Source organism: Nannospalax galili, unplaced genomic scaffold, assembly GCF_000622305.1.
Source record: "Nannospalax galili isolate Female #2095 unplaced genomic scaffold, S.galili_v1.0 scaffold3061, whole genome shotgun sequence".
Taxonomy (NCBI): domain Eukaryota; kingdom Metazoa; phylum Chordata; class Mammalia; order Rodentia; family Spalacidae; genus Nannospalax; species Nannospalax galili.
In genome coordinates, this window is record NW_008344652.1 from 2286 (window position 1) to 14361 (window position 12076).

Consider the following 12076-nt stretch of genomic DNA (forward strand, 5'->3'; position numbering starts at 1 on the left):
TTATTGCTTTTTTTTTTTTTGGTCTTTTTAAGACAGGGTCTCCCTGTAGCTCCAGCTGTCCTGGAACTTACTATGTAGACCAGATTGGACTTGAACTCACAGAGATCTCCTTGCCTCTGCCTCTTGTGTGCTGGGATTAAAGGCATGCGCCACCATGCCCAGCTTGTTTATTGCTTTTTAAAAAAAATATGGGGATAGAACACAAGGCTTTGAGCATGCTACGTAAGTGCTCTACCACTAAGTTATATCTCAAGTCCTCTTTTTAACTTTTTGAGATAGAATTTCACTAAGTTGTCCAGGCTAGCCTTGAATCACTCTGGAACCCAGACAGGCCTTGAATTTGTGATACTTCTGTCTCAGCCTCTGGAGTAGTTGAGATAAAAGTCCTGGGCCTTTAGGCCTGGCTTAATTTATTACTTTAAAATTTTTTTCTAATACATTTATTTATTTAATTTGTGTGTGTGTGTGTGTGTGTGTGTGTGTTTGTAGACACGTGTGCGGTGATCCAAGTGTGGAGGTCAGAGACCAACTTTTGGAATTAAGTTCCCTCCTTCCACCATGTGGGTTCCAGAGATTGAACTCAGGTTGTCAGGCTTGGCAGCAAGCACCTGTACTTGCTGAGCCATCTTGTAGGTCCTTAATTACTTTCAACTGATGTAGTGTACTATAGGAATGAATCAAAATAGATGCAGGTTATAATTCTTAAAATATTTTATTATTTTATTTTATTTGTATGAGTGTATTGCCTGCATGTATGTAAGTGCACCCATGTTGTGCAATGCCCATGGAGGACAGAGGAGGGCATCAGATCCCCTAGAACTGGAGTTACAGCTGGTTGTTAGCCATCATATAGATTCTGGTATTCAAATCCATGTCCTCTGCAAGAGCAGCCAGTGGTCTTAACCACTGAGCCATCTCTCCAGCCCTGGGTTATAATTTTTAAAAAAATCTTTCTCCTAGTCAGGCAGGTGGCACGAACCTATAATTGTAGAATTATAGGAAAGTCAGCCGGATGTGGTGGTGCACACCTTTAATCCCAGCAATCATGGGGCAGAAGCAGGCAGATCTCTGTGAGTTCAGGGCCTGCCTGGTCTACATAGTGAGTTCTAGGCCAGCTGGGGCTACAGAGAGACCCTGTCTCAAAAAGACCAAGCGGGGGGGGGGGGCGGGGATAGGAATTATAGGATAGTGGAGGCAAGGCAATCAAGAGTTCAAGGTCATCTTTTGCTACATAGCAAGTTCAAGGCCAGTTTGAACTATATGAGACTGTCTCAAAATACACCCCCAAACTGAAAAAAAAAAAAACAAGTCCATCTCTTTCCAAATTCTGTGGCAGGGTATACTTTTGCTTGTGCTCCCTGGCTACTTTCCTTTAGGGAGGTTTGGCTATACTGGTAGTGGATAAGAGGTTCCCTTCCCATGTGCTTAGACACCCAGAATCATCCAGTCTACTAACATTTTTACATCTAATGAATTGAAATGGCGCCTTGTTATTCCAATTTTTATGTCTCTGTTTATCTGTTTACTAGTTAAGAGAAGTATTTTTTTTTGTCTTTTTGTCTATTTGAGACAGGGGCTCCCTCTTGCCCCAGCTGGCCTTGAACTCTCTATGAAGACCAGGATGACCTAGACCTCACACAAAGATTCACCTGCCTCTGCTTTCCAAGTGCTGGGATTAAAGGTGTGTGCCACCATGCCTGGCTCTGTCTTGTTTTTCTATTAGTTAATAAATTTTTTGCTTATAATGACTTAATTTTAATTTGTTTTTCATTTTAATGGGATGTATAGTCTCTCCTCCTTTCCATAATACTCCCTGGTACCCTCGTTGAATATTCTGTCCAACGGATCTTCTTTTTCATATTTTATTATTTTTATTTTATGTGTATGAGTGTATTGCCTGCATGTATATAAGTGCACCCATGTCATGCAGTGCCTGCAGAGGTCAGAGGAAGACATCGGATTCCCCTGGAACTGGAGTTACATACAGTTGCTAGCTGCCATGTGGGTGCTTGGAATGGAACCTGGGTCCTCTGCAGAAGCAGCTGGTGCTCTTAACTGTGGAGCCATCTCTCTAGCCCTATCCAACTGTTTTTTAATGCTACCTCTGTCATATACAAGTCACAAGATGTGTATAAGTCTGAATTCTCTTCTCTAATCCCATATTCTGCTCAGGCTGCCATTATAAATTATGACTGAGTGGATGACTTCAACAGATATTTATTTTTTGTAATTATAGGGGCTGGAAATCCAAGATCAAAGTACCAGCAAATCAGGTTTCTGGTGAGAACTCCCTAACTGGAGACAGCTACCCTTCCTCCTACATCTTCATACAGCCTTTTATTTTACCAAATTTTCAGTTCGAAAGGAGTGAGGGTGGCAGGAATTCTAAACAAAGGCTTCATCATCAAATACAGTGTTTATTGAAGATTTGGGTAAATACTCATTACTCAGATAAGGAAATGTCCTGTAGTCCTAGTTTGTCAAGAGCTTTCACTCATCAGTTGAAAACAGTTTTTCCGCAACTTCTTTTTCCTGTAAATATATCAAAGCTAAATCAATAGAATTTGATGACAAACCATCTTTGCATTGATGCTGCTTCACCATGATGTGCTGCTGTCTTACATGGTGCTTGATTCAGTGTGCTAATACCTTGTTGGGGGTTTTTATCTCTGTATTTAAAACTAAGATAGGTTGATGGTTTACTTTTGCTCTGATTTTTTGTTTGTTGAGACAGAGTCTCCCTGTAGCCCCAGCTGGCCTGGAATTTGCTGTGTGAAGCAGGCTGGAATTGATCTCACAGAGAGAGTCACCTGCCTCTGCCTCCAGAGTTCAGAGATTAAAGGCATGCACCAACATGCCTATCTTGATAATGCTTTACTGGAGGATCTTACTCCACAGTCTGTGCTTCTTCTTCTCACATGTTTTTTCTCTATTGGTTAGTGCTACATTCTAGCTAATTTTTCTACACCTTTCAGTTCATTAATTCTCTCTTCAGCTGTGTCTGATCTGGTTTATAACTCATCTGTTGACATTTTTAGTTCAACAACTATATTTTCTATTCTAGACATTAAATTTGGCCCCTAAAAATCTATTCTATCATCATAGTTACCTTATTTTTGTCTGTGATTATTTAAGAAGCATATATAAAAATATATATTGTATATTTTATCTGTGATTATTTAAGCAACATATATAAAAATATTATATATTTTTCCTCCTCTCAGTTCATCTATGATCTCTCAGTCCTAGGGTTCTAATCATTTTATTTTATTTTGATACAGACTCTTGCTGAGTCTAAGCTTCCGAACCATTCTTATTTAAAAAATTATCTTTATTTTCTGTATATATTTTGCCTGCATGTATGTATGTATGTGCGTCACATGTGCACCTGGAGCCCACAGAGGCCAGAAGAGGGCACTGGATCTCCTGGAGTTGGAATTACAGATGGTTGTTAGCCACCATATGGGTGCTGGGAGCCAAACTCAGTTCCTCTCCAAAAGCAGTCAGTACTCTTAACCGCTGAGCCATCTCTCCAGTCCCTCTGAACCATTTCTTTATAAAGGTAAGTATTGGAGACCTGACACCGCTTAAAAATGATTGAAACTTGCTTCATTTCATCTTACTAATTTATATACAGACTGTTTTTCTTCTTCTTTGAATCCTGGAATAATATCCCCAATTAGGTATGTGCCAGGAAAGGGACTAGGAGGAGAGGCTGGGTAGGATACCTCCTCACTTGTAAAGAGAGCAAAGTCTCAGACCTCCTTTAACCCAATGCATAGGTGGGGTTTTTGGAGCATTTTCTGCCTGGTTTCCCTTCCCACTCAGCCTCCCTGTCTGGGCCCAGAGCAGCAGTAGAGAAGGTTAGGCTGACTTTCCACCTGGGAAGAATGTGAGCCCCAACTCCAAGCAGGCCCTCCCTACAAGCCCCTCACTTACAGCAGCCGGCCACAAGATGAAGGGCATGTATCTGTGGACAGCGAAGGTGTTGAGAACTACGAAGAAGATGAAGATGGACACCTCCATAGAGAGGACCAGAATCAAGATGGGGTGTGTGGCTACCGTGTCAAACAGAAACAGTCCAGCGATGAGGCAGCCCTGGATGGAAACACACCTGAGCTGTGGCAAAGGCTCTTCCTGGCTCTGGAGGACCATCCCCACCCCTCACAGGGATTCCAATCCAGCTCACCAAAGTCAGGATCTTGAGTGGGGCATGTCCCATAACCCAGAACTCTCGATTGCTGTCTTTGAATTCCCACTTGTAGCGTCCAAACCCTTTTCTTGCACCCACCTCATCCTTGGGCTCTCTGACTGGCCTTCGTTTTGGAGCGTCTGTCATGGTGGGCAGGTGTTCTCAACCTCTCCCTGCCTACCCTCGCCTGCAGTCCTTAGACAGGGCTGGCTCCAGAGAGAGCCTGGTTGTCTACCGACCTGCTCAAGGGCTGTGTTCAACTAACCGCTGGGGCCAGAGAATTCCAACGCCTTCACCCATTAGGCGCATGCCCACCCTGTCTCTCGTGGACCAGCGTGATCACCTCTGCCCAGCAGAGTACAGACGCACCCGCCCTCCACACAGGAGCCTCCGCTGGGGTCCCTGCGTCATACAGAGCTTCCCTCCTGGTCCTAGTGAGGTCTTCTTTGCAAAGCAGCTCCAGGATTTGTAGCTTTGGGTGGGTCAGGCTGGCAGGAATCCCCAGGGCCTGTCCCTCCCGGCCTCCTGGGGCGGGCTTGCCACAGAAGTGGAAGTGTAACGCGACTTTTATACAAGGCCACAAGAGGAAACAGAAGTGTTGCTGACTTAGCAGCCCTGGCTTTATGGTCACACTGGGCGTAGGAGCTCTGTGATGGTCCCGAGGAGTGATACTACAAAGCGCGAGTCTCTGCCAGGTGCTGAGGAGGGCTGGCTGGCTTCAGCGAAGCTTCTACCTGGATGCAGTGTACCAGGTGGCCCAAGTTTTCATTTCCTTGTTTCTTTTCCTCTTAATCCACATTGCCTTGATGACCAACAGAGCATCAAAGAGACACAGGATTGCTGCCGAGAGGCACAGGGCCTGTCAGACACAAGACCACACACCGGAAGGAAAGATCAGGTTACTTTGCAGTTCAGCTCTATCTCTCAGTCCCATTCTCAACCTGGGAGAGCAGAAGCTGCTGGAGGCTTCCTGGTCCCTGTGATGTACTGCCCTCTTGGCTGCTTATCAGCGGGGCTTGTCTTTCCCGGAGGAAGGGAAACTTGGGGCTTGCTGTCAGTAGTGGCCATAAATCAGTGACTGGGGGAAGCTCACTGGCTCTAGGAGACTCCTGGTAGGGATGGGGGTCCCAAGGAGGCTTCTCAGTGGAAAGGGCTCTAGTGCTGTGTTGGAAGGACAGGAGGGTCCAAATGGGAGGGGGGAACCCCAGAAACTGGGCAGGAGTCTCAGGAATCTATTAAGGCTAAGTTAGACTTTGCAGCTCTGAGTGCCTGGCAGAGTTAAGGTTGGGAGGTGACAGGAGGTCTGGTATAGGAGGACAGGTTTGAGACTCAGAAATCCACATGCAGTGGCTCTTAGACAAAGGGAAAGTGACCCTGGCTGGAGCCGGAAGACCTGGGGGTGGACTGCTGCCAGTACAGGCAAGAATGGATGGAGACTAGGGGGATGTGTGTGGGGGGTGCTGGTAGCACAAAGCTTAGTTGGTGAGTTAGCAGGTGAGGACCACTGGTGATAGCACCTAGTATTCCAGCCTTGGAGGTTTCTCTTTATGGGCACTGGATCCCTGGCTGCTTGATGAATATATCCTATGAGGTCTTGCTCTCAGTGGGGGGATGGAAGGTATGGAGTGTTGTTGTGGGGGGATTGTGGGGGGCCCTATCCCCAGTCCTAAACTCCAGCTTGGCACAATGCGTTGGACCTGAGTAATGCTTACTAACTATGGAATGAACTTAAAAGTCAGGGCTGGAGAGATGGCTCAGCAGTTAAAAGCACTGGATGTTCTTGCAGAGGACCTGTGTTCAGTTCCCAGAACCCACATGGCGGCTAACACGGTGGCGCACGCCTTTAATCCCAGCACTCGGGAGGCAGAGGCAGGTGGATCTCTGTGAGTTCAAGGCCAGCCTGTTCTACATAGTAAGTTCCACAACAGATGGGGCTACAGGGAGACCCTGTTTCAAAAAGACCAAAAAGAAAAAAAAAATTTAAAAAAGAACTTAAAAGTCTTTTAAAAAATTTAACATTTATTTAAAGTGAGTGAATGAATGTGTGTGTGTCTGTGTGGGTCTGTGTGTGTGTGTGTGTGTGTGTGTGTGTGTGTGTGTAGGCCAGAGTCAACCTCAAGGAGTTGGCTATTTTTTCTCCATTATATGGCTCCCTAGGATTGAACTCAGGCCATCAGATTTAGCAGCAAGTGCCTTTACCTGCTGAGCCATCTCCCCTGCCCTAAATCCTTTTTTTTCTGGATTAATTTCTGTCCACATTGTTAAACTTCTTGAATCAAAGTCCCATTTTCCTACTCCCCCTATTGTCCAAACATTTGATCAGCTCTTTCCTGCATTCTTCCAAATGATGTGGATTTGAGGTTCAGTTTGTTGAAGCCTTGTGGCCTAGGACAAAGTAAGTAACTTCAGGAGGATCAGAAATTCAAGGTTATCCTTGGCTACATAGCAAATTGGACACCAGCCTGGGCTAGACACTCTTATTTCTTTAATATATTTTATTTATTATTTTTATTTTATATGTATGAATGTATTGCCTGTATGTATGTGAGAGCAACTGTGTCATGTAATGCTGAGGAGGTCAGAAGAAAGCGTCGGATTCCCCTGGAACTGAAATTAAGGACAGTTAGTAGCTGCCATGTGTGTGCTGGGAATTGAACCTGTGTCCTCTGCAAGAGCAGTCAGTGCTCTTAACCGCTGAGCCATCTCTCCAGCCCCAAGACTCTATTTCTAAAAAAAACCAACAACAAGAAAAAGTTCAAGTGTGGAGATGCCTGGCCTGTTTCAGGGCACACACTGGGTGCCTCAACAGAGGCAGGCTCCCTTCCTCCTTGCACAAGCTGGGTTCCTGACTTGACCTCTCTCACATGATCTCTCCTTATCTCTCTTTTTCTCAATTGTGTTTAAAATACAATTCTGTAGTTCAGAAAATCCAAGTCCTATTTATAAGGAAAATATTTTCTTGCACTATTTCATATGTAGTGTGTATAGAACTTCTCAAAAGTTCTATAAAGCTGAGCGTAGTGGCGCATGCCTTTAATACTAGCACTCTGGAGGTAGAGGCAAAGAGGCAGATCTCACAAAGAGTCAGATCTTTGTGAGATCAAGGCCAGCCTCATCTACATAGTGAATTCTAGGCCAGCTGAGGTTACAGGGAGGCCCTGTCTCAAGAAATACCAAAAAGAAAAGTTCTATAGAAACTTAAAAAAAAATTATTGGGGAAAGCATTTTAGAAGTACAATTTTTCCTAAGTTTGGAGTTTGCACAACATCATATCATTTGAAGTCACTATGAGAAGGGGCTAGGTGTGGTGGCACACACCTTTAATCCCAGCACTAGGGAGGCAGAGGCAATGGATCTCTGTGAATTTGAGGCCAACCTGGTCTACATAGTGAGTTCCAGGCCAGCTGGGCCTACAAGGGAGACCCTGTCTCAAAAAGGGATAGATATAATGCTAACCTTGCAGTTTCCTTTTTCAGACTCCTGAAATATTGATAGCATTTTTAAGAATATATTTTTTTTATTTTATGTGTATGAGTGTATTGCCTGAGCATATATAAGTGCACCCGTGTCATGCAAGGCCTGGGGAGGTCAGAAGAGGGTGTCGGATCCCCTGGAACTGGAGTTACGGATGGTTGTTAGCTGCCATGTGGGTGCTGGGAATCAAATCCGCGTCCTCTGCAAGAACAACTAATGCTCTTAACTGCTGCGCCATCTTGCCAGCCCACTGATAGTATTTTTACTTAAAATGTCTTTGTATTATTTTTATTTATTTATTCTGTATATGTGTATGCATGTGTACCGCAGCATACTCGTGGAGGTCAGAGAACAATCTGTGGGAGTCAGTTCTCTCTTTCCAGCTTGTGGGTCCTGGGAATGGAACTCGCCGGTTGTCGGGCTTGGTGGCAGGCACCTTTACCCACTGAACCATCTCACTGGCTCCAGAATACTGATCTTAAAGGGAAACATGAAGGTCTCAACTTACCCCTCCAACATGTAATAAACTCTTTCTTCCTTTTTCTTGAGTCGTCATTATAGAAACTGCCGAAAGGAAAACAGCTGAAATAAGACTGTTGATAAGATCCTGGAATACAGAGTTGAACATGGTCAACTTTACACGGAAAAGTAAGTTCAAAGTACTACACTGCTAAGTTCTCCTCTAAGGATGGACACCTTTTGAACACTTTCTCTTTGATTGATAGGCACCCTCAGGCACATAATTATATTATATTTTCAGAGATGTGAATTCATATGACTTAAGGGCTCACATATGACTTTGTCTAAAGAAATAGGTTTAATTTCATTAGAACATCATTAGATGTTTAACAACTTTTTCCATTTGTCTTTCTTTTTTTTTTTTTTTTTGGTCTTTTTGAGACAGGGTCTCCCTGTAGCTGAACTGGAACTGGCTATGTAGACAAGGCTGGCCTCAAACTCACAGAGATCCACCTGCCTCTGCCTCCCAAGTGCTGGGATTAAAGGCATGCGCCACCACGCCTGGCCTTTGTCTTTCCTTTGTAAAATATTTATTTTTATTCTATGTATATGAGTATATTGCCTGCATATATGTAAGTGCACCTGTGTCATGCAATGCTGGCAGAAATCAGAAGAGGGCTTTGGATCCCCTGGAACTAGAGTTAAGGTTGGTTGTTAGCTGCCATGTGGGTGCTGGGAATAGAAACTGGATCCTCTGCAAGAGCAGCCAGTGCTCTTAACAGCTGAGCCATCTCTCCAGCCCCTCCCTATTTGTTTTTCTTTTTAAAGTTTTGTTATTTTTATTTTATGTATATGAGTGTTTTGTCTGCATGTAAGTACACCATGTGTATGCAATGCTGGTGGAGGCCAGGAATGAAGGATCCGCCAGATTTACAGATATTTGTAAGCCATCATGTGGGTGCTGGGAACCAAACCCAGGTCCTCTGGAAGAACAGCCAGTGCTCTTAACAGCTGAGCCATCTTTCTAACCCCTCCATTTTTTTTTTTTTGCTCACTTTCTTTCTTTCTTCTTTCTTTCTTTCTTTCTTTCTTTCTTTCTTTCTTCTTTCCCTCCCTCCCTTCTCCTTTTCTTTGTCTTTTTTGAGACAGAGTCTCCCTGTAGCCCCAGGTAGCCTGGGAACTTACTATGTAGACCAGGCTGGCTTTGATCTCACAGAGATCTGCCTGTCTCTGCCTCCCAAATGCTGGGATTAAAGGCATCAGACACTTTGTCCAGCCACTTAGCCAATAGTGGTCCAGGGGCTGGTCCCAAATGACCCTCCATACTTTGACTTTTTTTTTTTTCAAGTCTTATATTTTAAGGTAAATTCTTCATTCTATTCCATGACACATTAGTTTTAATGTAAATATAAATTTTTTGGGCAGGGAGGGAATAAAAATTTTGGATCAGCAGTCCATTGACTTAATGCAATTCCTAAATCCACAGGTAAAATGGATACTCTGGAAGCTGGGTAACATTATTATGTGAGTTCACGTATCCTGAGAATGCACAAACCCATCTGAGGAGCAGCCCTGATTTTCTAGAGTGAATGAGCTTGCTGTTGATGTTTGCTTTTTCCTCAGACATGGCTAGAATTAAGTCTCCCCTGACAGCTGCCAGTTCTTTGTGTCTGAATACAGCCCTGGGTTCTTCAGCTGCTTCTTTGTGTGCTGAAAGGGTGAGGATGAATGGGTGGGTTTCTCTCAGAGTCTGTCCCTGGGCTGTTATGGCAGAGTAGTAATGGAGCCAATGGCACCACCATGTCACTAGGGCCCAAAGCCCAGGGTGATTATACCATGTTTGTGTGTGTGTGTGTGTGTGTGTGTGTGTGTATATGTGTGTGTGTGTGTGTGTGTGTGTGCATGTGGAGGCCAGAGGACAACCTTATGTGTTGTTCCTAATAACACTTGCTTGTTTTTTTCTATGTGTGTGTGTGTGTGTGTGTGTGTGTGTGTGTGTGTATGTATGTATACATGATTGGGTAAGTATATACCTTGGCACATGTGTTGAGATCAGAGGACCACTTTGGGAGTCAGTTTTCTCTTTCTACTATGTGGATCCTGGGGATTGAGCTCAAGTTGTCTGAGATATCTCACTGACTCTCACCTTAAGTAGGCTAGGCTGACTGGACAGGGAACTGCCTGTTTCTGCCTCCCTGAGCTGACTGCCAGAGAGCTCCTAGGGATCTGTCTTTGCCTCACTAAGATTATTCACTAAGATTACTAAGCTTGTGCCATCACACCCAGCGCTCTCTCTCTCTCTTTCAAGACAGGGTCCCTGTAGCCCCAGCTGAACTGTAAGTCACTATGTAGACAGCTGGCCTGGATCTCACAGAGATCTACCTGCCTCTACCTCCCAAGTGCTGGGATGAAAGGTGTGGGCCACCATGTCCAGCTCTCTCTCTCTCTCTCTCTCTCTCTCTCTCTCTCTCTCTCTCTCTCTTCTTTCTTCTTTCCTTCTCTCTCTCTGCCTTCCAAGTGCTGGGGTTAAAGGCGTGCGCCACCACGCCTGGCTTTCTTTTTCTTAACATGGGTTCTGGAGAGCAGACTCAGCCCCTACCAAATGAACTACCTCTCCAGCCCCTTCTTTTTGGTTCTGTGAGACAAGGTCTCAGTATGTAACCCTTGCCAGCCTGGAAGTTATTATGTAGACCAGGCTGGCCTGGAACTCATAAACATCTGCCTGCCTCTGCATCCTAAGTGTTGAGATTAAAGGTATGTGTCACCATGCCTGGCTCCAGCCCATTCTTTGGGTCTTGATGACTTAACTGGTAGGGGCATCTTGTTTGGGGATGTTAGCCTGAACACAGAAAGGAGCCCATATGCAGTGAAGGGAGCCATCATGACCTCCGTGGAGCTCTTGAGGGTGCCAAGTGGTTCCCAGAGTATCTCATTTACCCCTTGAAAGGCAGCCTGTGAAGGATTGCTATTGCTATGCATTTCCTTAGACAGTGTAAAAACTGCTTAGGGAAGTTTAGTACCTTGTCCAAAATTGACTTCTAAGGAGGGGAGTCAGAAATCAACTCATTACTGCTTCCCCTCAGGAACACCCAAAGAACACAGTGAGGAACTATCACTCTAGAAGTGTAGCAGCCAATCCATTTCTGTCATTTTCTGTGGAAGAGTTCTGGAAGGGTCAAATGATGTGGAACAAATAAGTTGAGAGTGTGTTTTTTGGTTTGTTTACTTAAATTACTGAGCTTTTTGCCTGATAATTCTTAGATGTGTGGATGTATGACCTACGGTTATTTTTTGTTTTGTTTTTGAGACAGGGTCTCACTATGTAGTCCTGGGTGGCCTGGAACTTGCTTTGCAGATTAGGTTGGCCTTGAACTCACAAAGATCCCCCTGCCTCTGCCTTCCTGAGCATTGGGATTAAAGGCATGTGCTATCTTGCCTGCTCAACCTGCTCATTTTTTTATTTTTTTAATCTTGTTTTATTTTATTTTAATGTGTATGAGTGTATTGCCTGCATGTATGTAAGTGCACCCGTGTTGTACAGTGCCCAAGGAGGTCAGAAGAAAGTGTCAGATCCCCTGGAACTGAAGTTAAAGACGCTTGTCAGTCGCCATGTGGGTGCTGGTTCCAGGTCCTCTGCAAGAGCAGCCAGTGCTCCTAACTGTTGAGCCATCTTTTCTTTCTTTCTTTCTTTCTCTTTCTTTCTTTCTTTCTTTCTTTCTTCATCCATCATCCATCCATCTATCAATCTATCTATCTATCTATGTATCTATCTACCATCTCTCTATCATCTATATCATCAGTCATCCATTTATGTATCATGTAGGCATCTGACATCGATCTAACTTTCTATTTATCACCTCCATGACCTATCTTCCATCCATCCATCCATCCATTCATCCATCCATCCATTTGTCTATGTATCTATTAATGTACCTAATCATCTTTCACTCT

At 44.3% G+C, this 12076-nt stretch overlaps 2 protein-coding genes across 3 annotated transcripts in view; both read right to left on the reverse strand.

Annotated features, from left to right (window-relative positions):
* Positions 1-2027: 2027 nt before the first annotated feature.
* Cmtm2 (CKLF like MARVEL transmembrane domain containing 2) lies at positions 2028-4659 on the reverse strand. Of its 2 annotated transcripts, XM_029567290.1 has the most exons (3): positions 4190-4659; positions 3940-4098; positions 2028-2532 (listed from the first exon to the last, which is right to left on the reverse strand). In XM_029567290.1, the coding sequence occupies exons 1-3, from the start codon at positions 4337-4339 to the stop codon at positions 2491-2493; spliced, it is 351 nt and encodes a 116-aa protein (XP_029423150.1). In that variant the 5' UTR covers positions 4340-4659; the 3' UTR covers positions 2028-2490. The 2 variants fall into 2 exon arrangements, with proteins under 2 accessions (XP_029423150.1, XP_029423149.1); XM_029567289.1 differs by lacking the exon at positions 2028-2532 and having other exon boundaries at positions 3494-4098.
* A 160-nt stretch (positions 4660-4819) lies between these two features.
* The window catches only part of LOC103740339 (chemokine-like factor), a 40573-nt gene continuing 33316 nt past the window's right edge, over positions 4820-12076 (reverse strand). Inside the window, exons 4-5 of the mRNA XM_008840926.3 lie at positions 8175-8273; positions 4820-5051 (exon numbers count right to left, since the gene is read on the reverse strand). Of these exons, the coding sequence (XP_008839148.1) occupies positions 4923-5051; positions 8175-8273 (228 nt within the window). The 3' untranslated portion in view covers positions 4820-4922. The remainder of the gene's footprint in view (positions 5052-8174; positions 8274-12076) is intronic.